The 26779-nt window shown below is 51.0% G+C and overlaps 1 protein-coding gene across 1 annotated transcript in view; it reads left to right on the top strand.

The window, feature by feature from the left end:
* Positions 1 to 26779, top strand: part of GRIK4 (glutamate receptor, ionotropic, kainate 4) — a 137278-nt gene that overhangs the window by 102984 nt on the left and 7515 nt on the right. Inside the window, exons 10-16 of the mRNA XM_009895148.1 lie at positions 4360 to 4375; positions 5262 to 5369; positions 6404 to 6607; positions 15633 to 15746; positions 23549 to 23658; positions 25825 to 25998; positions 26147 to 26312. Coding sequence (XP_009893450.1) covers positions 4360 to 4375; positions 5262 to 5369; positions 6404 to 6607; positions 15633 to 15746; positions 23549 to 23658; positions 25825 to 25998; positions 26147 to 26312 — 892 coding nt within the window. The remainder of the gene's footprint in view (positions 1 to 4359; positions 4376 to 5261; positions 5370 to 6403; positions 6608 to 15632; positions 15747 to 23548; positions 23659 to 25824; positions 25999 to 26146; positions 26313 to 26779) is intronic.

Below are 26779 nucleotides of genomic sequence, written 5' to 3'. Positions count from 1 at the left end.
AATCAGTCTCGATGGGACTTGTTCCTCTTTAGCTGTTACCCCCAGCAAGAGTTCAGGGACAGATCCTGCCAAGAGCTAAATGTCTTTTGCCTCCCAGGACCTGGTGAACTCAGCGCGTGCCACCACCAGGTCCTGCCTGGGCTGTGCCAGGTGCCAATCGTGTCGTTTAAGAGGGTGTCTGGGGAGGAAGGGGATCGTGGGGATTGCTGCGTGGCCTCAGGGGTGAGTTGTGTGCGTGGCTCAGTTTTGTACGGGCTTTAATACTTGGTGCTCTCTGTGTCGCATGCTAGCTTCTGTGGACGAAGCTTTTGCCTGCTTGCTTTGCTGGCATCAGTCTTGCAGTAGTGTTGTGCAGGAGTGCCAACCACATGGCAGACCTGTGCAGTGTCCTCTGAGGGCTTTCCTTCATTTGTTTGTTTTATTCCCTTTCCCATCCCCCAGACACCCCCAGTTTCTCTCCTCTTTGGGCCAATGAAGGCATTACCTACCAACTACCCAGTTAATTGTATCTCCTCTGGCGCAGTCTCTTTCCCATTAGTGCTGACAAGGCTCTCCAAACGTAGACTTGAGAGATGATGGCATTTTGCACTGCTTCCTTTTCCTGGGGACATGGCTTGAAGGGGAGGTGATGAATGCAATCTGTAGGAGAGTGATTGCTAATCAGAGCTCAGAAGGTATCTGGGTTTGTTGCGGTGGTGGTCCTGTGCCTGGTTTAAGACACCTGTATTTAGGACTGGCTTTAACTTAATTTGTAGCTCGGGAGTGGGGGTGGTAAGTACCTGTGGTGCCTCTGAAGCTTATGGAGAGGTCTTATCTCCCTGCCATTAGCTGTAATTCAGGCCTGCGGGGCACTGAGCAGAAGACTTCAGTAAAATCATTAGCCTGAGCGGTATTTTGTCATCTCGTGCCACAAGGAGGTTGAAAGCCCAGGCATTGTTATGTGGCTGCATCTGAACGGAGGGGCTGAAGGATTGAAGGAGCGAGCTGGGAATGCCCCACTTGCATCGCTGGTGATTTTCTACAGAGATGAGAAATCTTTAAGTGTCACTGATCCAAGTAACGCCTTTTGCAGAGCAGCTAATTTGAGGAACCTTGCCTGCCCGTGGGGATGGGGCAGTGTCACGAACAATGGCACTTCCTTGCTTATTCCAGGCTCGAGGCTCTTCGGGCTGGTTTGCACTGTAACTATGTGTTTGCTCCCTGCCTATAACCGAGGTCATATAGCAATAGAGCTCTCCTGCCTCAAGACGCTGGCAGGCAGGACGGGCAGAGCGGGGCCAGCTCTCCTTTCGGTGGGGGCAGAGGGCTGAGCACAAAGAGGTGCAGTGATGATGCTGTGGGGGTCTGCAGTGGGGCCGCAGAGCATGAGGGCATGGAGGGAACTTTCTCCATCCAGGCCATGGGCTGTCACCTGCCACCAGGTCATATAATCCCTCTCGCAAAGGTATCGAGCTCCAGCTTGCAACCAGGTGGTTGTGTTGCCCTCGCTGCTCTTTTGGGAAAGGTATGCCATCACTTCAACTCCTCTGATCATTAGAAACCCTTTTCTAATTTTCAGCCTGTTTATTTCTGGCTGATGTATATCTGTTTATTTTTGTGCCAACGCTATCATTTTAGCTTCAAAAGCTGTTCTACCTCTTTGCTATGGACCTCCTCCACCTGGTGTATTTATACAGACCAATCATATCCTCTACTAAAAACTCCCAAGTCCTAGAACGCTCTTAAGTCCTAGTTCAGAGCCTTAACAACGGGACCATCTTATCCTTGTCTGTGTAGAGCACTTGATTGTTTTCTAACACATTTTGCAGATGAATATGTTTTCTGTTTTCCAGAGGCTCTTTATGCATAGATAGAGATGATTAAAATCACCTTGACATCCATCTTGCAAGAGAGGGAGACATCTGACGATCCCAGACATCTTCTGACACATTACACTTCAGAAAGAGCGAACAGTGTGAGGAGTCAATTAGTGGCTTTATCATACTGCGCGGGGGACAGTGCTGAGCTGGAGCCAGCCAGGATGGGGTGGAGGTGCCCCGGCACATGGGAGTGTTTGGCTTTGGTGCTGTGCTAAAAGCAAGGTCAAACCCACTGCGCTGTCAGAGGAGGCGGCAGTCAATTAGTCTCAGTATGCCAGCAGGGGAGGGACTAATTTGAGAACAGTGAGGGCTGTTAAAATTAAAGTTAATCTGTCACTAATCTCTGGTTGTGAAATCTGGGAGAAAAAAAATTAGGCAATGTTTATGAGTGATCACTCGCTCCGAGAGGCAATTGCTGCAGAGGGTCTGTTGTTCAGCAGTCACAGCGAGACGCAAGCACCTTTGGGCAGGGTTGAGGGATTCAGGCGGGATAAATCCATCCCGTCACACCAATGCAGACCCTGCGCAGGCCAGTTAAAGCTGTGCTTCAAGGACTCCCTCTCTGTGAAGTACATGGTAAATCTCCCAGCTTGGGACTGTTGTTCCCAGAGATGAGTCCTGCACTACAGTGTCACCGTGATGCTATGGGTTTGATGGTAGTTAAGCCACGACAAGCTGTCAAGAGAAGAGGATGCCCAAGATCTGCTCCCAGCCTGCTCTGACACACCGTCGCTGTGCCTCCATCTCCCTGTCTGTCAGGTGAGGCTAATAACCCCCCAGCGCCTCTCCTGTTGGTGGGGAGCCTCCAAGAGTTAGTGCTTCCAACACATTTGGAGGTCCTTGCCATGACAGGTGCTTTTAGCAGAGCATTGTTAATGTTGGAGAAGGGGCTGGGCTGACAGCTCAGAGGAATAATCTCTGTTGTGTTATCCGCAGAGTAAACAAGCCCCCTCGGGGACTCAGCTGGCTCTGCCTGCACTGCTGTGTGCCGGTGTCTCGGCTCCAGCCGGGGACGGGAGCAAACATGCACGTGACTGTGTTTTGCTCTCCCCACCTGCTCTCCTTCTGCAGAGCCGTCGAGTGTAAACTGTCCCGTTTGCACTTCCCACCGCTCCTCGTGCCTAGGAGGTGACTGGATTTTGGGACTCCTCGCAGATGGGCACTTTTGTAATGGCTTGTCAGTCGCTTGGGCTGGATTTGCACCGATGGCCAGGAGGAGAAAGGACTTGGCCCTTTCCTCAACGTCCGGAGCGATTCAGCCTGCCGACAGCGTAGCAGCATGGCTGCAGTTTCAGGTTGCGTTTGGCTCGGATGCACGAGCTGGGAAGTGACTCTGAAGTCCTGGAGCCATCAGTCATGCCAGAAGCAAAGCGCTGCCAAGAAAAGCGACTGAGTGCATGGAGTCAGTCCTGGGCTGGTGTAAATCAGCGTGCCTCCCATTCATTTCTGTGGCAGTGCACCCGCCTGGCCCGTAGCTCTGCGTCGCCTTCCACCCACCTCTTTGAACATAATAAGATTACTCTTTGATGGAAGAGGAATTGATTTGTTCCTACCACCCTGACAAGCGTGGCACTGCGAAAGGATAACCTGCCTTAGACCAACAGCACCCGAGACAGCTTGTGTCAGCAGGAGGGAACCGGGAATGGATTTGCTCTGGCACCATGGCTACGGAGGAGCTGTGAAGACACCCTTGCGTGTTGGGGTCACCCGCCACCTCTTAGGGTCACAGCAGCTCGCTTCAGTGGTGTCAGAGGACTTAGGCTGTTGTCAGCCATCTGGCATGCAGAGGGCTGGGACCTGATAGGGGCAGAGAGGCTTTGCAGAAGAAAAAGGAGAGCGAAGGGGTCATGAAGGAAGCTGGCCTCCCTCAATGACTGGTCTATCCACAAGAAAAAACAGCGACTTTTTTAGGGAGCATAGGAGAGCCAGAGACTAATTTGCATGCTCTGAACGAGCTGCTGGAGGTGCTGATCTCGCTGCCCAGAGCTCTGAGGGAGGGAGATTAGGCTCTTGAAGTTAAAATTAGGTTTTGTTGAATATTCCTCCCCCTGGCTGAAGGCAGCGGCTGGTTGCGTTGCGTCACAGCTGAGTCACGATGTCCTCTCAAGCGCTGGGGGACTGGTCCCCACCACCAGTGGTGGGAGTTAGGTTTGCTGCAGTGACACTGATGCTCGGATGGGTGAATTAGGTTGTCCATGGAGCTGTTGGGTTTGATAAGCCCAAATCAAAGGGTTTGGAGGTACTTAACCATAGCAGTTGGCATCCATTATCGCAGATAGAGGAGATGAGTCATGGTGCAGCACTGTTGAGAAAGTGGCTTCATTTCACCACCTGCCGCCAAGGTGGAGCTGCTGGTCAGTGGTGGAAGGTGTTTGGCCCACATCAGTGCTGCTGCTCTGGTGACTGCCAGGGAAGCTGTGATGCTGTGATGTGCCCTGTGAAGCGTATTTTCCCTCTGAGGAACTTGCAGTGGCCTATACCAGCCTTTAACTAATGACAGTGATGCTCACAGGGAGGTCTGGCTTGCTTTCAGGCAGGTGAAACCTTTGTTCAAAGTTACAGAGACAGCGTAAGGCAGGAGAGGAGTCAGAGGCAGGAACCCCATCTTCCCATTTATTTCACTGTGAAATCAGGAGACTTTGTCGCTTCCTGAAGTTGTTCTGAGCTGTAACATGTGAAGACTGCCCACGTGAAGAGCTCAGTGTCATCCAACCCGGGTGTAGCGGTGACCCTGCAGCGTGTGCTGGTGGTTGGGTCTCACTGAGGGATGGTGCAGCCAAGCCAAAGCAGCCTCCCGTGAAGCACCTCTGTGCCCTGTCCCCTTTAGGAGTTGACCTCCAGAGAACCGAGGAGGTGAAGGGGTCCACCAAAATGCACCAGGTTGAGAGTGACCACCAAGTCTTCAAACCATGGCCGTGACCTAGCTGCCATGCCTTAGTGTGAGAGATGGCAGAGGCTTCCAGCTGCACCACGCTGGGAGGGACGAGTTTGTAGATTTGGCTGCATGGGGGCTGCTGGGTAAGGTGGACCCACCTTGGTGGCATCTGGGGACAAAGCAGAAGGCTACTTGGCTGCCATGAGCCCCAGGGAGCTACCTACCACACAGCTCTCTCTGGGTGCGGGGCTGTGCTGCGTCTGCAGACGTGTGGGAAGGCAGCGCCCACCGTGAGCAGGGACAGGTTTTTGGCGTTGTCACATCGGTGGGGTGTGCTGCGGCCGTGCACCAGCGGGTTAACCTCTCTGCCGGCCCGTTGGCGGGGGGGTGCATTGTAAGGGTAATGGAGCATTCATAAACACCTCTGCCAGGGCCAGCTTGATGGTTGTCAGTCACCGGAGCCATATGGCGGGTGCGTACAGTAATTTGCCCTGTAAATTCCCTTATTGTGCTGTTTATCTCTCCAGATCGGCCACTGGCACGTTTCTGAAGGACTCAGCATGGACAACAGGATCTTCTCCTCCAACATATCAGACAGTCTGTTCAACACCACACTCATTGTCACCACCATCCTGGTAAGTGAGGGGGTCACCTACAGTTCCCATTAGCTCTTCACCAGCTCAGCGCTTAGGGGTGTCAATCAGCTAGAATATTACTCCCTCTTCCTACCCCCCTCGGCCCCCAGCATGCAGCATCGCACGCTGATTTCATAAAGAACAGACGATCAAATCTCTAATTACAGCACTGAGGACAATTCATGACAGTGTAATTAAACTCAAGTTGATGTTTCATATGGAAATGATATTTGATGAGTTCAGAAGCAGCTGGGGAGAGGCCTGGGATGGGGATAAGTTGCCATTTTACATTCATCTCTGAATGATGTTCTTGTTTTGTGTACAGCTGGTAAGTTGGAAGGGACAGTTGTCCCTTCTACCCATAAAATAACTGAAATTGGCCAAGATGGGTACCACTTTTATGAACCAAGACTTCACATCTATAGGCACTGCTGTTCTTATTCAACAGATCTCCCTTCCAGGTCCGGCCTGTCCCATGATTTTTTTCCAGTGCCTCTTTTTCCTTAAAGACACTCAAAATCCTGAAGAACTCTGGGCACTATTTCCTCATGTCCCACAAAGTTTGTTGAAACGGGACAAACTGGAGAAGTGGCTATGTGCCAAAAGAGGCTCGGATCTATATGTCTTGCCATGACTTGGAGCAGTCACTGGGCTGCTCTGGCACTTGCCAGTTGGAAACAGCCCCCAGAGCATGATCCCTCAGTTCTGCTTCATATCCTAAACTGGGATTTACCTGCTGTGCCTTCAGCACATCCCTGACACAGTAGAGGCCAATGAATAGCAGTGTAGAAACAGCTCTGCTAGCTTTACGCCACTTTGGCTTTCCCGGCGATTAAACCAGCTTTCTGTATCTCTCATACCCTGGTAGAGAGGGATAGATCGGGACAGGAGGTTGGCTTGGATGCCCTTTATCAGAGCCTCTGCCATCCCGGTGCTGCCAGAGAGCCCAATGCCCTCTCTGCCCTGTGCTCAGTGCTGTGCTGATGGGATGCCTCGGCTAAGATGGGAATGACAGCTGCCCAGTTTCAATGCAGGAAAACCCTTACTTAATGCTGAAGTGGAACCATCAGGAGCTGGAAGGTAATGACCGCTACGAGGGCTTCTGCGTGGACATGCTGAAGGAGCTGGCAGAGATCCTGCGTTTCAACTATAAAATCCACCTCGTTGGCGATGGTGTGTATGGAGTCCCTGAGGCAAACGGCACGTGGACAGGGATGGTCGGGGAGCTGATTGCTCGGGTAAGTGAATTAGCTGCTCTTTTTAACTGTGCTCTAGTGGGACTTGGCAATGGAAAGCCCTGATGCTTTAAGTGCTCCAGGATGATAAGGATGGATGGGGGTTTTAGTCCATTTGTGAGACTTTGACCAGAGAATCTCCATTTAATGTGTTCTCCCAATGGCAAATGTATTTGTTGTGTTGATGTGACAGCGTGGGAAGCACTCAGAGAGGGAGTCAGGGTCCCTGAGTGCTCTCAGAGGTGCTCGCTTTGCTGGAAGGGAGGCCTGGACTCCAGGATCCCTGCATAACAGCTTGATACTGAATGGTTTTGGTTTTTTCCCCGATGGAAAAATTAATGAAAACTTGAAACAGGAAAATATGCAGGCTCTGGCAGGGGTTGGTAGAAGCTGAAGAAAACTTACAAAACCACATTGTTTGGGAGGGAAGAAAGTAAGAATTGCATTTCTGCCCAGAAAAGTTTTGGCAGATTCATTTCAGCTCTTTGACTTTGAGTATTGTTTTTGGAGAGGAACACTTTTTTGTTTGCTTGAAGTGCGTGGATTGAGATCTTTTTGTGGTGTTGCTGCACAGCAGCTAGACTGAAAGCTGAATGCTTTTGCTGGGTTTGACAACACTTCTCTGTACGTGTGCGCTCAGTCAGCCTGTACCCCCCTCTCTGCTCTTTGTTTTCCTCTGCAGCTAAAGGTAGTCCTTCCCCAGGGATCCTGAAGCTTAAATACAGTTCATGAAATGCTCCGAGATCCTTAGTAAAATAGGCTTAGCTAAAGCTAACATTAAGACTGATGTTATTTAAACCAATTCTTCTTCGTTCACCGATGTCTACCCTGCCTTGTTATTACCAAAGTGCCTGTGAGAACCCAGTGACAGTTTCTCAGCTGGTGGGAAATCTGCAGTGAGGTGTATTTATGATAATCCACACCACTGTGGGAGAGGAGCCCCTGAGCCACCTCACCATTATCTTCACAACAGTGGTGCATCCTCCTGCAAAGTGAAGGAACAGGGGCCCGAATCCATCCCCTGTGGCTCCAGGGCTCCTGCTGCAGCTTTCCTCCTGGCTGCAGGAGACGGGTGAGCATCTCTAGAAGATGCCCTCGGGCTTCTGTCCGCTACTTCCCTGGATGGCGAAGGGGACCTGGCAGACGCTCATCCTACCTTAGGAGCTTCAGCTGAGTGTCTAAAGTCAGGCGGGACGACTCTAGGTCTAAAAGGCTTGCTGAGGGTCAGGGACTGGGTATGGTACGGACTGGAGATCCCTCCTGAAATAGCGCCCTGTCTCCTGGGTCACCCTTCCCCGGCGGAGCGATAGCTCTCGATGCCAGCTAAGATCCCACCTCCGTCTGCTTCTTCTAAAGAGCCTTCTGTACGGTTGTTTGCAAATGCTCTGGGCTATTGGCATAGTTTTTATACATATCTCTGTGTGTGTATATATATACACACACACACACAATTACAGTTCTGCAACGTTTCTTTTGGGAGGCAAGAAGGAAAGCGCAGAGAGCAGTGTGTGATCTATGCAAACAAAGGAAGGGAACAGCCATCAAATTTTTGGCCTACTAACCTTGGCAATGCCTCTCCATTAAATAGGAGCTTCTGGAGGGTTGTTTTTCTTTAGTGTTAAGTGTTTTAACTTCATCTTCACATAGAAACCATTTGTTTCTTCTGCAGCTCGGGCCTTATTTAGGAGGATTTTTACTTCTGCTTCAGCAGGGCAGAGCTGGCAAAGCCTGTGTGAGGCCATATCAAAAATTCAAGAAGAGAAAAAGCTTTCCCTGCTTTGTTCTTCCTAGGCCCTTTAGAGTCTTTATAATGATTTCAGCGAGTTTTTGATCAGTCCCAGGGACTGGCGCTTTGGATCAGGTCAGCCAGGGCAGAGCTGGCCATGTGCCTGCTGTTGTGTTTATTCAGGGCTGCTTGGGACGTGGCTTTCTGAGGTGATTTCACTGCCCAAGGGGTTCCTCTCTTTCCTTGACAGTAAGCCACCAAGGGGGTCTGTCCTTGGTTCCAGCCCTTTGTTCATCCCCCATCCCACTTCTGGACTTCAGCAGAAGAGCCAGCAGATCCTATGTTGGGCGTGCACATTTCTCTTTAAGTGGATTTATCCCTTGGGCACTTTTCTCTATACAGATTTTAGCACAGAGAGGGCATCAGTTGGGACAGAAACCTGTCACAGTGGTCAAAACTTCCCAAATCCTACAGAAAATAAAAGCTCTGCACCTGTCTCTTTGTGCAGTGCTGTATTATTGTAGGAAAGCAATTCCTCCTTGACCCTCATCAGCTGTCAGAAAGAAGGCTTGACTCACGTGCACTTTGTGCAGGACCAGAAGGTCAGAAAATTATCCAGCTCTATGCAATACCTTTCCAGTATTTTTTTTTCTCTGTAATCCCTCTGTGGCACTGAATCTCCTCAGAACAACTATAGGCTATATGGGAAAAGTGTTTCATTTTGTTGCTTCTAAATTAACCAGCTATTGATTTATTCTTAAGTGCTGAAAATTCTATCACAACTAATTGTACACTATGATACGATTGAGAAGGATGCTATATAAACATAAATTTGCTGTTGACCCAAATTCACCAGTACATATTTTATTGACCTGCTCCCAAAACTATGTAAGAGCTAAGGAAGAGGGGGACTGGGATGGCTTGGGGGATTAGTGGAAGAGCTGTAGAGACTCCTGTGTCTAGGTTAGCAGTCTGACTCGTCGTCAGATTAGGAAACCTGTACACTTTGTGACCAGCTGATGGAGATTTGGCTTGGGAGAAATCTCTTGGAAGGACTCAAGCCCATTTTTTAGTGAAAGATGTCACAAACTCGAAAACCACTGAGATAATTGGTCCCTCTGTGCATACGGGGCAGGGAGGCTGAACACCCGGCTCGTTCCTTGAATGAGCAGAGGAGTAAAGCCGCTCTCCGGCCGGGGCAGATTTCCCCTGTTAGCCTTGCCAGCTCCGGCACAAATGACTGCAGTCTCCGTCAGTTCGACTGACAGCATACACGTGTGCTATCCATAACAAGCAAACAAGGGGGAACAGCAAATCTTCCTGTCTCCTATTTTTTGGCATCAGAGCCTTAGGGGACAATAGGGCTGGAAGAATAACGCCTTGCTCCTTCCTGCTGCAGTAGAGTCTCTGGTTCAGAGTCCCCGATGGTTGTCTGGTCTTTCCTTTCTTTCTCCAGCGCAGCCTTGAGCTGAACTGAATTTGCTGGTCTGATACAAGGCAACGAATGTATTTTCACAGCAAGAAACAGCAATGTGACAGCCTTCCCCTTGTTCCCCCATGCCTGCGTTTGCTGTCTGGGTAGCGTAGTGCCGTGGTGGCTGTGCTCGGAGCCTGTATGTTGGCTCACAGCGAGCCATTGGCGCTTGGCTCCCTTGCTCCTCCCTGAGGAGATGGGCTTGTGTCTGAGAGGCCCCTGGAGAATAGAGCTGAGCTGACAGGAGATGGTGTGGTTTGGTTTTGCCAGGAAGCTTTTTTGGCAGGAATCCGATGCTACAGTTTTGCTATAAGACCTCCCAGAAACCTCCCTCTGATGCAGCAGAGATTCGTACCCTGGCTGGCTGGGTACCAGCGCTAAGTGACGGTCCCCTCCGCAGAGGACCCCTATCGCTCACCTGCGGCAGGGTGCAGGGGATGGGAAGGACAAAGCAGCCCCGGCAGGAGCACGCTCCGTGCAGACTGGCTGTGTGTTTTGTGCAGCCTGTTTCAGCTGCACAGGCTCCCTTCGGCATCGTTTAAAGAGTGTATTGCGTTTGGTGATGGTAACACAGCAGATCCATGGGTGTTTCCGGGACAAGTGTGTCTGGGTGAGGCTGCAGAAGATGCCTTAGGGTGCACGGAGTGAGGAGGGGGAGACTGGGGACAGCAAGCTCCTGCTCTTCCCTTCTGCGCAGGATCATTTGGGGAGTGAGACGTTGTGGCATAACACTAGACCTCTGGTGTCTGTGTCAGTGGTTTGAATCTGGCTGGGATCAGTGGTGATCAAAGCTCTTTTCAAAGCAAGGGAGATGAAATTGTCAATCTCATGGAAGGGTCTGGCCTCAGGAGCAGCAACACGAAGAGCTGAAAGGACCTTAAAGCTGTGGGGTGATGGTTTTTCCAGCTTCCTTGCCCGTGACCAAGCGGTTCTTTACAATCTGAGGCCCTCTCTCTTCAACTGCTCCAAAGACAGGGAATGGCAGGAAGGGGAAAGGAGGGAGAAGAAATTTCAAAATTGGCAGAGTCCTGCTCTCCGCTCGGCTGTGGGTGTTGGTGTTCGGCGAGAAAATCTGTGTGTGGGTGAGGGGAGGGAGGCGGAGTCTGTTTGGACGCTATCGCGCTGGCAAGTGTGACATGGGGGGGCTGGAGAGTGTGGGGAGCGAGGGGGAGTGGGGAAGCGAGGCAGCGGGGGATGTTGAGCAAACACAGAGAGGGTATGGGCAGAGAGGTTTGCCTCACGCTGCTGATTTTGCCAAAATGACGTACAGGGTGCTGGGTGTGGTGGGAGCTGGTTAGGTCTCGCTGCTGTTCCCTGTGGGCTCAGGGTCCCCATTCCTGGTGCTTCACCTTAACTGGTGTTTGCCATGGTGAACATCTGGCCCAGACTTTTTCCTCCTATCCCTAGAGATAGGCCAGTGGAAGAAATATCAGTGAAGGCAGACTCAAGGCTGACATCTGCACTGATTGCTGGTCATCCCACCCCTGACTGTAGCTTAAATGGAGGGCTGTGGCCTCCGGGCTTTCAGGCTATCACTTTTCACATGGCAGAATTCATACACGTCCTTAAAAAAACTCCAAACACCAGTTCTGAGTGACCCTCCTCTGACCCTGCTTTTAAATGCAAGAATATGCATCCAAGCGCACAACCTGGCTGCTGCTCGCTCCAGCGGGAGGAGCTGTACAACCCAAAATAGCTCCTGTCAGATCAGATGGGCAGCTGGAGCAGAAGCAATCAGTACATTGATCCGGCGGCCCAGCCGTACCCGTCGTGCCGTGGGACAGAACTGCAGATGCAGAGAGAGTGCTCTGTCATTGCTGCGGCGGCGCAGGAGCTGCTGCCCATGTGAGGGGCCTGCAGCCAACCTGCCGGGCAATGGCTGCTGCTGATTTCGCAGGGTTGCACAACATAGCAGGGGTTGGAGGGGACCTCTGGAGATCATCCAGTCCAACCCCCCTGAGCAAAGCAGGGTCACCTCCAGCTGGGTGCTCAGTACTGCATCTGGATGGGTTTCCAGAGGGGTGAGGTCTGAAGCAGCAGTGCTGGTGGTGGCGGGTCTGCGGTGGGGTAATAGCTGGTGGGCAGGTGGGTTGAACACTGATTTCAGCTTTCTGGAAGGTCCTCTAAGCATGGGGGCAGAGTTATTGCTTTCCCTGACCTTGGCCATGCTGTCAGGGCTCTGTGGGCAGCACTGCTGAGAAGGGTGCTCTCATACGTACCCATATGCAGCATCCAAGGTGCTGTTGAAGGCAGGGACCCCTGCTCCTGGAAGAAATCCCAGCCCTGTGCTCTCAGAGCTGTCCTTCAGGCTTCTTTTCCCTGCGTTTGACACAGAGACAGCACAAAACCTTGTGCCACTTGGACTTTCTCGCTGTGGTTTGTTTCAATGCCTTGACAGGAGGCTGTGAATCGCTGCGGGGACGGTCTCCCAGCCAGTCCCCAGTGCCGCGGGAGGCTTTGACGGGATGCTCTCTGCCGGGGCTGGGGGCTGACGTCAAGCCCCATTCATCACCATTAGCGCCAAGATGAGCCTTGTCAGCATCCGCAGCGAGGAGGCGGCCGCCTCCTCCGGACTGGCAGTCCCTGCAATTTGCTTCTTAAGGCTGCTTAATTGTTGTTCCTCTTCAGGAGCCCGGCTCAGCCCCCGTGTTTAACATCCTTTCCAGTGGCAGCATGAGCCTGTCTGCTAACGCAGGCAGATCCCACGGTTAATGCCAGGTACGGCGGTGGCAGCTCATGCTTTTATCTCAGACACCAGCCCACCTGGGCTTCCTCTCGCCTAGCGAGAGTTTGGCCTTGTTTAAGCAGTGTTTTGTTAAAGAACTGTCTGTCTCTACTCCCCAAATGCTCTGGGTCTTTTCCTAAGCCTATTTCACGCTGACATTTATAGCTGCAACTGTGCTGCAAGGATGAAAATGAAGCAGCGTTTGCCCCCTCTTCCCTCCATCCTTTGCCTCCCGTTTTCCCTTTCCCCAGGGCCCGGTTGCAGACAGAGTGCAGGAGCACAAAGCAAAATCCATTTCTTCCCCCAGTGCATTGTTTAGCCTGTAAAATGCCAACTCCTGGCCGTGCTCAGGTGGGGAGGGCTGGAGAGTGCGCGGGTTTGCAGAGCTCCTCTGTAACTAAGATACGCTGACCTCAGTGAATCACAAGAAGTTTTGTGAACATCAGGAAGCCAAATCGAAAGCATGAAATGGAGACGATATTGAGACAGAGAATACATCGCATGCCATTCCCAGATCAAAGTTCACTGCTGTCAGAAATCGGCTCTTAACTTGCATGACTTCTGTGCCTGCAGAGAGAGAAAGAGAGAGTCTTTGACAGAGCAGAGCACCAGCTAAAGCGGCAAGGAGCCGGGTCTCTGCCGCAGGGAGCTCTGGCCCGGGAGAAGGCAGTTGTGCATGTACGTGGGTTAGAGCCACTGGAGCTCCGATGCTGGCAAAAGTCCTGGAAGGACAAAAGTTGACCAGGCAGGGAATGAGTGGAAGGAAATCAACTCGAATGGAACGGCAGGACCCTCTGGAGAGGAGAGGAGGGACCCGGGCACAAAACCTGCGTGCGCGGGGAAGGCAGCTCTGCTGCGCTGAGTTTCTGCTCTGTAGGCAAAGGGAGGGGGATGGATTTGCATTATATTTGCGTAGGGAAGAGCAGCTTTCAACATGTTGCTGCCTACATGATCTGGAAGGGTCCCAAAGGACGATAGTTGGGGGAATAACCGGAGCGCACAAGTTCCCTGACGGCATCCACGTCCCACTGCTGAGGTGGGAGCGGGTGGGGGATGGTGACTGCACTGGGTAGACCCGAGGGCTGTGCTGCTCCTTTCAGCAGCGCCTTCGTATTGGCGCCTGGGTGGGAATGGAAACAGCCTTAGAGCTTTTGCGTGAAGCACCTTTGATGCGGCATATTTACCATCTATTTAGTGTACGACTTTCCTGGTAGAATTGTATTCATTTTGGAGAACTGGGAGAAGAAATCCATTGTTCGAGTAAGCTGTATCTTCATGGGGGGCTTTTGCTGGGAGAGCTCTCCCCAGGACAATAGTACCTGCAAGTACCTTTTAAGTATAGACAAGAGGGGTTTAGGAAGCTTTAGGCTTTTCTTGCGGATAAAATTCCTCACTTGCTGTGTTCCACAGATGAACTGATCCCATCTTAGTAATCTGCTGGTGTTTACATAGGGCTCAACTGCTCACACGTCACATTGTGATTATTGGTGCCTTTTAAAAACCCTGTGGGTAAATGTCTGGCTAGGCAGAAATTCTCCCTAGCTCATAATTCATTCCAGCCTGAACCTCCTAGGAATGTGTAATAGCTGCTTGGAAACAATTGCAAAAACCAGGCGCTGGGCTTGTCCAATAAAGCAGTCCTGTGTGGACTGTGAAATATCCCCTTCTCCGTGACCCCCCTTACTGGGCAGGTTTGCAGATCACCTTGTCTTCCTTTTCCCTTTCCCTCTTCCCATGGGCTCCAGCAGTGCTGCCCTCCGCTCCTGCAGCTCCAGCCTTTGGCTGGTCCTCCCTCCCTGCCTGCCTTTCAGCGGCAAGTCTGTTGGGGGCCGAGGCAGGGAGAGATCCCCCGGCAAAGCTCTGCCGGGAGGTGATTAGTCCTCTGGCTCTTGAGGAAAATGATGCAGGAGCAGCAGCATCAAAGAGCGTGGTAAGAGTGATGCACCCACAAATTTGCTTGTGCGTGGTGCATTTACAACTAGCGCATGGATCCAGGGAGATAAGCTCCATATTTTACCGGGTCTTCAAGCCTGATGGTGCCCTGGCTTCTGCACAGACCTTATGAAACTTAGGGACAACAAGTGCAAATAGCTTTTCTTCCCCCCCTTCTCTTTCTCCACTTGCATAATCATCATCCTGCAAAGCAGGCAAACAAATGTGTAAGGGAGTGGAGGAGGTTTCATTTTTACAGAAAGCAATTACAGACATTAAAAGAGCTATAGTAATAAAAATAATATTTAAAATTCAAATCCCTTATCTATATTACAAGGGTATTAACATTGGAAGAAATTCTTTTTATTTTTTTTCCTCTAATCTCATTTGCTTTGCAAGTCAATCTGGAAATTTTTATGCCAGTCCTCTGAATTTTTTGGAGACCGATCTGCAATTTTGGAAGCCTGGGGTTGGAAGGCTTGAAAACTTCGTGACTCAGGGTACTGGGGTAACGATGCCGCTTTGTTGTGCTTTCCTACCTATGGCGCTTGCAAGTAACAGAAGTAACAGTCTTGTCTGGAAGGGGACAGCTGTGTTCAACAGGGTCTTTGGAAGGGGGAGGTTGTTTCTTTAGATTAGTGCAGTATTTATTGCCTCGATGGCTCCTGTTTTGCCAGGTTTTAAAGCATTGAAGGAACAGAAATGGCAATGAGGCTGTGAACACTTGGGGGCAGGGGCTGCTGGTCTGTTTGCTGTTGGTACAGCTCCTCGCCCAGCGGGCTCCCCACTGCGGGGGCTGCGCTTTTCCAACCTGCCAGCGTAGAGATAAAAATGCCCAGGTGAGGAAAGGAAAAATGGGGAGAATGGTCCAGAGGACAAGGTGGGTTAAATTTTGGAGTGTGTTTGGAGCAGGGCTTCTGTGAAACCCACCTGGGGAGAGGGATATGGGAGCACAGTCTGAACTAGTGGGCATCACCAGCAAAACTCTCCCACAGTTTCTATAGAGCCTGGGTTTTGCCCCGCAGCAAATGTGCCCCGTTTCCAAAAGGTGCGACATCCATCCTCCTGGAGCGGGTGTCGTGTGGCCGCAGGCATGGCTCTGCTTCTTTCCCTGCCCCGCGCCTTTCCTGGGCTCAGGGTCCTCATCTTCTCTGCTCTCCTTTCTCTTCAGAAAGCTGATTTGGCCGTGGCGGGGCTGACGATTACTGCGGAGCGGGAGAAGGTGATTGATTTCTCTAAGCCGTTCATGACTTTGGGAATTAGCATTCTCTACCGAGTTCATATGGTAAGAGACTTATTTTATAACCGTTTATGTCCCTCCATTATTTGCATGCAAACGTGCCTAGTTATAGAAGAAAAATGAATGACTCATAAAAATATTTTGGTTTCTTATTTAAACGCAAATGTGCTCGACCTTTATTTCCTTCTTTTCTCTGTCTTCCTGCCTTGTGTGAGCTTGGTGGATTTGATCCCCACTGTTCAAACCCCTCCAACCCTGTTGGCTCCCCTTCCCCGTCCTCCCGGGGCACACAGCACTGCCAGGCACGGGGGGGGCCGTGAGCAGAGCCCTGGCAGATTGGTGCTACCAGGGGAAGCGTGGGTAGATGTCAGCTTGTCTGGTTCTGCTTCAGGCCCAGCAAAAGCTATAGGATGGCTTTAGCATGGCTCTGAGCCCGCTGCAGCGAGGCATGCGAGGGGCAGGCCAGGCTGGACGGGTGCAGCAGCCCAGCAGCGTGGCAAAGCCCACGGCTGCAGCAAACCTGGCCTGGAGCCACCGTCCCCTTGCACGGTGGGGAGTCCGCCTGGGAGGCTGAGCTAGGACACCTATGGGTGCACCTAGTTGGTGTCGGGGCACAAATGCCCTAATCTCAGCCGTGTTCCCAGCCTCTGCGGGTTGCAGCCTCGCTGCATTCTGACATCTGAGAATAAGATCAGGCCAGGAAGACAGCTGGGATCGCTTTCTTTGCGGTGACCTCCTGTGAACGCTCTCCATGCAGATCAGTCCTCTGCCTTTTTAATCACAGGTGTGAAAAGGGCAAAATGGCACTTGTGGAGTGGCCCAGGGCAGTGCCGCGGGGCGGGCAGGGCGGCAGGCTGAGCTCCGCTGGGGGCAATTATCTCCTCGCCCTGTGTGGGCTCTCCGTCTCTGCTCTCAGCCCTTCTCATGTGCCTCCTCTCAGTTGTTCACCCGAAAGGTCAGCAGGCCCCGCAGCCCGAGGAAGGCTCCTCACTCTTAGGTGCTCCCTGCCTTGCACGGGTGCTCTCGGGAGTCTGTGCTGGCCAGGGAGGACCGAGAAGGGAGGCACACCGTTGTTTAGCAACTACCTCCGGTTGTCGCTCCATTGCGTTCAATAATCTTTTGCAACCTCAGCCGCTGCCGCCCGAAAGGCAGGCCGGGCGTTAGGTGGCTGTTCAGCAGCACGCGGGCCAGTGGTGTGCAGTGGAGCAGCTGTGACTGCCAGCACAGACACGGCGTTGTGTTGTGTCTTTGCTTAGACGACACTTGTTGTCTTAAATTCTTGTAGATTCTCTCGCCTTCCTATCTTCCTGAAGCTCAGGAGAGGACAGATTTCCCATCTGGTCCAGGCAAAGCCCCCGGTTCCCGGGTGTCACAGGAGGCAAACTCTGGTGGCCAGGTCCTTTGCAACAGGATGTCATATTATTCCCAATCTGCATTTTGGAAATGTGCTCTGTACAGTGCCGAGTGCGATGTGAATGAGAGTCTTGGTTTCCTGTCAGCTCAACAATAGCAGCCAAAAGGATAAAACAATTAAAGCTGCCTCTCCCAGCGTGTCCCCCCCCCATTCGCAAGGCTGTCAAGGATGCAGCGTTTGGTATGAACATAAACAAAACAAACTCGCACATACATCTCTCTGCTGAGTGGCTCCTGCCAAGAACAAACAAGTAATTAAAATCTAGTTAAAATTCTGTTTCCTCTGGTACGTGCAGAATTTAGGATCAATGGCTTAACTGACCAGATAGGGTCAGACTCTTCAGGCTCCTGGAAATCAAATGGAACTGCCCCTTCCCCACTACTCTTGCTTTTTCACACCACCAGCTGCCCGTGGACCTGGGAGGTGTTTCTGCCAGCGTCTCTTGGCTGGGACTATAATCGAGTTTCTTGCTTTCTCGCATGCATTTGTAAAGTTTGGGTATTGAATACCATGCGTGCTCTGCCTCCAATTTCCACCATAACCTTCAGCAAGTCCCTTAACAAGGCATCATTCCCTGAACAGCGTGAGGCTGATGTCGCTCCCTCCAGAGGAAACATGGGAATATTGGTGCAGGGTTTGCATGTGATCTGCTCTATAAGTGTAAGGCATTAGCCGCTGCCTCTCTGCGAGCTCAATAGAAATGTGTCTGACACATCTACTTAGAGTGCAAGTTCTTCAGGGCAGGGACCATCTGCTGCTCGCGCTGGTACCAGAGTAACGCAACACAGCCACGTTCCAGCCTGCCCTTTGGGCATTTACCAAACCAAACTGGATTAACAATTACAGTTTTAAAGTGTTTGGCAAATAGTTCCCTGCCGTCGGTCAGGGCTTGGTCTTTAGCCGCCCGATGGAGGACCCAGTTTGGACTATGAGTAGGGGAGCTGCCCAGTTACCCAGCTGGGCTTGCAAGGGGGACACTGGGCATCTCCTGGGTGAGGTCACCCCACAGCGAGCCCCGCTCTGCTGCGGCGAGGCCATGAGGAGCGATGGCAGGGGCAGCCTGGGCCCGTGCCCTCCCCAGGAGCAGGGAGGGCTCCCCAGCAGAGAAGCTTGGAGCCCCCTCTTCCCTCTGCAGCACTTGGCCGCTCTTTGGCCAGACCTTTCCTGCTTCGCTTGAGGAGAGTTTCTGAGAGCAGCGTGGCAATTAACTAATTAAACTGGTAAATATTTATTTAACAGGGACAGGCGAGATAGCTAATTGTGCTGGTTTTCCTTGAAGGATGTGGTGTGCAGAGCAGCAGAAGGCAGCCCCACAGCCCCATCCACTCCTATCCCCTCTCCTCCCTCCCCTTCCCCGCCCCAACAAACATCTCTGCGGTGTCGAAAATTGCAGCTGACGTATGTTAATCACAGCGCAGATCAGACGTAGCCTAACAAATAACCACAAATAAATCTCTTGCTGAGGAGTTGCCTCCACACCCTGGTCTCATCCCCGTGTGATATTTTATTTTAATTTCAGTGTAACTCCAGTGGCAAATGATTTCTCCCGCCTTTCTCCTCCCCACCCCGCCAACCCAGCCACCACAGCGCGTGTGTCTCTTATCACACATAACCAAATATGGCAGCTTTAAATGGAGCTGTCATTTTTCTCAATTTCACTTGTTGTGATATAATCAAGTGTGGATTTCTGACACAGGGACTCTAATAGGCTGTCTGACTTGCAGGCTGCTATGAGAAAAGGCTTGCTTCATTTTATTATGTTCCCATTCTGACCAGCTGGTGGGACCTGTGGAAGGCGGGAGATAGATGACGAGCCCTGAGCAGTCATTCTGCTTGGCAGAGGGCTGAAATCAGGTGCCCAGTGCCATTTCTGCTCAGAGGGATGTTGAAAGTCAGGTTTATTTGTAGCATACGCATACTTTTGCTCACGTACCTGCCTCTGTGGCCGGGAATGAGGGACTAGCTAGCACACGATTCTGGCTCATCAGCCCTGAAACTCCTTCCTGTGCTCAACTTTGAGATGAGAAAATGTAGATTTGGAGAGTACACTGGGATAGCTGAGTTTAGGCCAAGTGAACTGAGGCTTAAAGTGCTCCTACTTGATTGCTGCAGAAGAGACACAAAATGGGAAGGACCGAATGAATAGCTCCTTCATTCCTGCCAGAGGAGGCTTGACAGCCGAGGCAGAGGAGCTGAGAGGAGCTGAGCACCCCTCCTGACAACCCGTGCTGCTCTGCCAGCAAGCCTCCCGCTTCACTGAAGCAGGGATGGGAGCAACTGCTGGCCCCAGGCATGCCCGGGACCACGGTACGCGTTGGCCTGTCGGTTGTGGACCATCTGGTGACCCCAAATTAGGCTCAGGATTCCCAGCAGCCTGTGCTTGGGTTTTGCGTATCGACTCCAGAGAAAGGACCCTGGAGAGGAAGGGATCTGGAGCTGCGTCTGGATCAGACGTGGTCATCTACAATACACACACTTTGTTTTGGCGAGACCAAATGACCGCAGTTATACCTAGCACACATCAATGTGTCTGCCTTGCTTTCCTTCTGACTTACAGGAACAGGAGCTCGCTCACTTGCCTTTTTTAGGGACAAACACCTGTGAGACATGACATAGGTAGGGCTGATTGTTTCTGCAAGAAGGAGCAGACGAGCACTGGGGTCCCTTTGGACTCTGTGTGTGTGCAGGGCAGGCAGGGTGTAAGGTGTCTTACGGACCTGAACGCAGACGGGTCCAGGACCATGCCATATAGCTCTGCTCCTCCTCCTCTTCCTGGATGTCCCGCACGTTCAGGCTCTTCAGTCACAGGTACCTGCCCAGAAAACTGGTTTCTCTGGCTGAAAATGAAGACTTCCAAGAGCAACTGAGGAGGGGAAGTGAATTTCTCCTTCTTCCATCTGAGGATTTGCAGGAGGCCTTCATCAATTATTGGACATTTTGAACATTTCTATTCCAGGAAAAATAGCTCTTCCAATTAACAAAGCTGTATTGGGACCGGCTAAAAATATCTGACAGACTCCAGATATTGTCATTCCCGTCTTCACAACAGACAGATAAGAGAGAGTTTGTGCCCTCCGTGGGAACAGAATATCTTTATTCTTATCCTCAACTGTGAATGAAAAGAATATGTAGCAGCAGCCTGAAAATGACTGTAGCTGAAAAGAACCAGAACTACTACTACTACTGTAAAGTCACAGGAGAGAGTCATTGCCAAGCCTGAGACTTAAAGCTTCCAACGCAATTTCCTTAATGAGTGTAATTTATTGACAAACTGCCCCAGAAACATAGAGAAGACATCAAGGCCTTAATTACAGAAAGGAACTTTGTTATAGGAGCATCTCACAAGGGAGTCTGAGCTGAGGCACCGCCAGTGCCTGGGAGTTTCCTGCCAGCTCTGGGATGCCGGGCAGGGATAAGCCGCACGGAACCATCTTCTGCTCGAGAAGCTCCAGTTTGCTCAGCCGAGGGCAGATGGTGCCCTTCACACCTCGCAAGTTCCCATTGCCTCATTTCATTCTTGAGCGTGTAAACACCTGTGGAAGAAGAGGGGCAGCTGAGCCAGTTCAGCTGTAGATGAAAAAGGGATCCAGGGGTCTGCAGGGCATGCAGGAAAGCCACGCGGTCACCGAAGACAAGAGCTTTGGCACTGCCTACCTTTGCCTTCCTGTTGGCATCAACAAGTCCACGATCCTCTGGATGGGATCCTGCAGAGGGACTGCAGACTTGTGAGATGCTCTCACCTCTCCGAACTTGCGAGAGGACCTCCAGCAAGGTGAGCAGAGGGTGTTACTGGAAATGCGAGTGCCCCCGGGGTGCTGGGGGTGTAGTTTCAGCAGTGTCTCTGTTTGAGACTGCCCTTGGTTTGAGCCCAGATGCTGGCTGCAGCAGTCATTTGTCTCTCTCTGGGTTTATGGGAAGAATGTAAGGAAGAGCAGAACACAGCAGCAACTGTCCAAAATAAGGGAAAAGACAAAAGAAGAACATAGTATCTTTCACTGTTTGTACCTCATCTGCTTATGCCAAGGACAGTAAGATAACCCACTACAGAAGAGATGCCTTGTCTTAAAGAGACTCTGGAATTATACCCAGGAGATCCTGAACCTTTGCTTGGGAAGTGACTTTAAATTAATCTGAAAATGGACACAGGATGGTCTGAACCACTGGTTCTTAACTCATCTATTTGTTAAAAGGCTTAATAATCCAGATTCTCTAAAAATGCTAATGGAGATCCCAAGCTCAAATTCGTCTTGCCCTTAAGGATACAGGAATAGGATGTTATGATGTGGTGGTTCTTTACTTCATGCAGGGCAGAGTTTGCTGTAGAAGGTTTCTGAGATGTTACAGTCCCAGATGGTGACTGGAGCTGAGAATATCACGGTATCCTAGATATTTTTAGTAGAGGAAGATTTTTGTGCAACAGCTATTGCCTTTTCTAGCAACAACTTAGTCTTCAGAAGAACTACCAAGACCTTGTGAAATTCAGGTTTTGCATAAGATTAGGAATACTTCTGTAGTAAAACAGTGGTTTTTAATGGAAATGGAATTTAAAGTGCTGCTCTGAGTCTGGGGAAGGAAAAAAAAAAAAGCAGCTATGTTTCCTGGAGACTTTTGTGAAAACAGAAAATTATTCACCGCCTTTGGATTAAGCACAGCTCTAAAATATCAGGTCTCTGGTCTCTGATGCTCTGGGTTTGCTATGGCAATTGAGGTTAGGTGTTATTTATTACCAGCTATTATTAGTTTATGTGGTGTCACAGATGGAGAGGGTAAGGCAGTGGACTAAGGGAAAATGAGGCCTCTGCGTGTCAAAGATGATCCCCGGCAGCAGCTTTTGTGTAAAGTGAGCAAAGTACAGCGGAGCAGCTGCCGTGCTGGAAGTGCTGGGAAACGGCTGCTGGAGCGAGCTGCACTGAGCAAACAGTGATAGACGTTTTCAGCACACAAGAGAGCAAGGTGCCAGTAAGAAATACGCTGACAGCCTGGCCGAGTGTGATAAAAGGTTGTTTCCACTCTGACTTTACAGTAAAAGCCCTTGCAGGAGCTTTGACTCGTGGGCAGCTTCCCGGTTACAGGTGCTTGGGAAAACTGTGGGGCTTGAGGTTTTGTGGTACCAGGACTGACTTTGTGGTTCGGGGCAGAAAATACAGGCTCCTGTGAGCAAAGGGCTCACATTCCCATGGGGTTAATGCAACCCGTTAGCCCTGTGCTGGGAGTTCATGCTTTTGCTGGGAGTCTTTCAGAGGAGAAGATAAGGAAAGAAGATGCCTGAGGGTAGATAAGCATTGCCTGAACATTTGCAGCATTCAGGGTGGCAGAGGTGTGTCAGGGGTGGTCAGTGCTGAAACAAAGCCCTTTCTGCTCCGTACAGATATTAAAAATTGCACAGAGACCAAAAGAGCACTTCTTCAGTCCCGTGGCTTGTGCCACCTCTCCCCCTGTCCCCCACGGTGGCGTTGAGTGTGGTTTGGAGGGCGAGTAGTGGCTGCTCTTGCCAGCCTGGAGAAAGCTGTGTTGCAGAGGAGCTGTGTATGTGGTGGGAGAACTATGCTCACCAGAATGGGAGGTGTTCAGCTTTTGGGGTACTTTTCCTAGAAATTAATCCTCCCTTTGCACAAATCTTTGACAAGATTTCAGTGGCAGCAGTGAAAGTGTCCTTGTGAAAATTTAAGGTACTCTGAGAGAAGATCAACCTGTTTAGTTTTTTTTTTTTCTAGCTGTGAGGCCTTACTTTTCAAGGAAAGGTGGTTTGCTGAGAAAAAACAGGAAATTCTGACGCATCCTGGAGATAAAAATATCGTGTTCCCTGAGATAAAAGTAATAATTTTATTGAGTTTTGGAGAGAAGAAATGTTTCAAGGCTGAAGAAAGAAAACCAGAAATATTGCAAACTTTTTTTTTTTTCCTTTTCTGTACGAAAATATTTTTTCCCCACTCTGCTTCGTGCAAAGGATCCCAGCCGCCTCCATGATCAGGGGTGGGTGGTCTCCCTCTCCCAGGGGAGCCCCCTCCTGCCCAGCAAGCGGAGTGTGCAGCCTGCTTGGGTGGCCAAGGGCTCCAGATGGGGACGTCCCCCTGCAGGCGAGGGGTGCAGCACATCCCACCATAGGGAGGGCAAACCCTGCCCTTGTCTCAATTTTGCTGTCAATCCACCTCTGTGTCTGCCTGGAGGAACAAAAGTGGTTGAGGTGGGGAGAATAGTCTTAGGAGATGAATCCCAGTGGGGAGATGCTGCAGGACTTGATCATTTATTGCATTTGCTGCCACCTGTTTCCCCCGCAAGGCGTTTGCAAAGCCCCGTTTACTTTATTTCCCTTCTGTTTCTCGCATCCGTTGTCAGCATCAAGGCAGGTGTGTTTCTTTGTGTCATTTTCAGAATGGACTACTTAATTTGTAGAAACACAAACAGGTTAAACTCCTTTTTGTTTCCCTTCCAGGGCCGCAAACCTGGCTATTTCTCATTCCTGGATCCCTTTTCCCCTGGTGTCTGGCTCTTCATGCTGCTCGCCTACCTGGCTGTGAGCTGCGTCCTCTTCTTGGTTGCTCGGTAATGTGGCTGGCGGTGCCTTTTCCTTCCTCGAGGTGCCATCTAGCGTCACGCTCCCAGACCCGTGGGGGGAAGTGTGGTGAGGGGCTGGGCAGGGGGCCACGGGGACATCCCCCAGGCCACCAGTTTGGAGGGTGCAGTAAGGGGGGCAGAAGCATCCCAAGCCCCCTGCCCTCCACCAGTTGGGGACTGGGGCTTTGCTGCTGAGTGCCTGTGCAGGCACACCACTGATGCGTATGGCAGCCCTGAGATGGCCAGGTTAATGGTTGGACTTGATGATCTTAAAGGTCTCTTCCAACTGAAATAATTCTGTGGCTGTGACAGGGCGGGCAGAGCAGCATGCCACGATTCGGGAGCATGTTTGGCCATAGCAGTGGGTGCCGGCACCGAGAGCTGCGTGGGAAGGGTGGGAGGGGGTTTGAGAGTGTACAAATGGTGCTGCTCCCTGTAGATGCTTTATCTGCAACAGAGAAACCAACCGCTTGTCTTCAACAGGGAGGGTGGAGGCTGACAGGTACCGGCAAACGCATTCAGAGAGATTAAGGCAGATTCCAGTAGTGGTGTTTGGTTCCTCTGGCCCTGTAAAACCCAGTGTGTACAGAAAAAGAAAGTTCATTAATATCTTTCAACAGCTTCTTGGTTGATGTGCAGCACCTCACTTGACAGCTCTCAGTTCCGTTTCCCTATGACTAATTTAAATCAGCCTTAAAATACATCACTGAGTGCTTGTCTGCAGCATGCCTCCCGTCGAGGCCCAGGGTCTGCGCTCCAATGCTGTTTATCCTGACCTCCTAACAAACTGCTTATGGTTGGTGGCATACATGGGCTTTTTCAGACAGCGTTGAACTGTGTCCTGGCAACATGTACCAAGGACGTGCTCAGGGCTTGAAGGCTGTTCCGGGACATGGTTAATACCCAGTTCTCATTACAAAAATTGGAACTGTGCCGTCACGCAGCCCCTTAGCATGGCTAAAGTTGTCATCCTGACAGGGCTTTAGTGGTTTCTTCAAATGCCATTACAGCCTCAGAAACGTAGTTCTGAAGAAACCATTGAATAATGCAGTCCGGCGCGCTCTGCAGACTGAGATTTGGTGCCCCTTTAGACCCCTCCTCATGTTTTAAACATGATCCTCCAAAAATGTGCCTTTACGTGGCTTTCCATGGGAGACGGAGGTTTGGACGCTGCTCTCTGCCTCGCTCAGCAGTAAGGATCTTTTGACCCTGTGAGTTGCAGAAGGCTCTCCCAGAGCAGTTTTTTACTGCCCGTGTTTGATCCGACCATAGAAAGTCTTCAGGAAATAACCTCCACTTCGCCAGCATCACAGTGAGGTAGGAGATGCAGAAATGAAAAGAAACACCTCATTTTGGTTAAATGCTGCGTAAGCTGGCAGAGCCCTGCAGCTGTATTGGCAGTATCCCCAAAATGACCCTCCCAGGCACCAGCTTTGTCAACCATTAGCAATATAATGAACGGCAGTATGGGAATTATAAGACTTTCTTAGCAACCAGGTAACTGGGGATTGGAAACAGCAAAAAATGAGAGCTAGGCTACAGTCACTGCAGTGACAGGCTGTCACTTCTTTCAGATTCCCACTTCTGTCCTGTCCCTGTGAGCACTGAAAGTGTGTGATGCATTGAAACACCAACACTTGGATTCAAAGTAAATGTGGGACCTAGACCTTGCTGGGGCAACCAGACCTTCTCAGAGCAACCATTTGCACCAATATGGTTATTTTTCTTGATGGTGTCACACAGTCAGTCTCAACTTCCCACCGGTGCTCGTTCTCCAGCAGGGAACACAACGCAAGTGGTTTGATTTCAATTTCACATCAAGTTCGCACACATCTAGAATTATTGTTGTGGTTGGCTGTGGTATGAATCTGCACACAGGGCTCCAGTCTCCCCACAGCCCATGCCCAGATTTTCAGCAGAGCCTCTCAAAACTTTTACAAGTCTTTACAAGAAAGCCTCTGGCTTCTGAGTCTTAGACCAAGCATTTCGCTCAGTTCTGAGCCCTGGGCATCAATTGACAGCAAAGAGTTTCCTTCTCAGAAAAATCTGCCTCCAGGAGAGTTAGGGCTTCACAGTTTTTCCTTTTTTTTCTTTTCTCCAAAGCGCCCCATTTCCCAGTGAATTACCCAAGCGACCTGTTTCTTGTCGTTTTAGATTGACACCGTACGAGTGGTACAGCCCCCACCCCTGCTCGCAAGGCAGATGCAATCTTCTCGTGAATCAGTACTCTCTCGGCAACAGCCTGTGGTTTCCAGTCGGGGGATTCATGCAGCAAGGCTCCACCATTGCCCCCCAGGCATTATCCACGCGCTGTGTCAGTGGAGTCTGGTAAGGAGGTCAGCCCTCCTCTTAAGGAAGGCTTGTCTGTGGGTCTTTTCTGGGCAGAAGCAGATGGAGAGGTAGAGGGTGGGGATGGTGATCAGACGCAGTCTGTGGGTAAATCTCAGGTCCCTGTCTTCGCTTCCCCTTTCCCTAGGTGGGCTTTCACCTTGATCATCATCTCCTCCTACACGGCCAACCTGGCAGCGTTCCTCACTGTGCAGCGGATGGACGTCCCCATCGAATCCGTAGATGACCTGGCCGACCAGACAGCCATCGAGTACGGCACCATTCACGGTGGCTCCAGCATGACCTTCTTCCAAGTAAACCCCATTCTTTTGCTAGCTGGGGCAGGGGGTGCAGAGGGCACACTTTAATTGGAGTTGGATGTCACCCCAGCCTGTTATGACTGTTTCATTCCAGTTTCTGGCATGGAGGAGACCTTTGGAGAGCCTCCTGGCTGCTTGGTGGCACAGGACTGGGCTAGATCCACAGTGGGTGATGATGAGATGAATGGCAGGGGAGGCACAGCGGAGGACAGGGAAGGCAGAATTTTGTAGTGCAGCAGCTGGGACGCCCTTGGGATGGTGGGGCACTAGGATCAGGACATCAGTGCTGGACCCTGGGGGAGCAGACTTTCCTACTTGGACTTAGAAAGCAGCTTAACACATGGAGTTGTCACCACATGGGTGGGAAAGTGGTACCCATGTCGTAGTGATGACATAATACGGTCTTCAGGAGATGAGCATTTGCAGTCAAATTTCCATGGGTCTCTATGCAGTTTTGATGT

This window comes from Charadrius vociferus, unplaced genomic scaffold (genome assembly GCF_000708025.1).
Source record: "Charadrius vociferus isolate BGI_N301 unplaced genomic scaffold, ASM70802v2 scaffold751, whole genome shotgun sequence".
In the NCBI taxonomy this organism is placed as follows: Eukaryota; Metazoa; Chordata; class Aves; order Charadriiformes; family Charadriidae; genus Charadrius; species Charadrius vociferus.
This window is presented reverse-complemented; position numbering and strand designations above follow the sequence as displayed.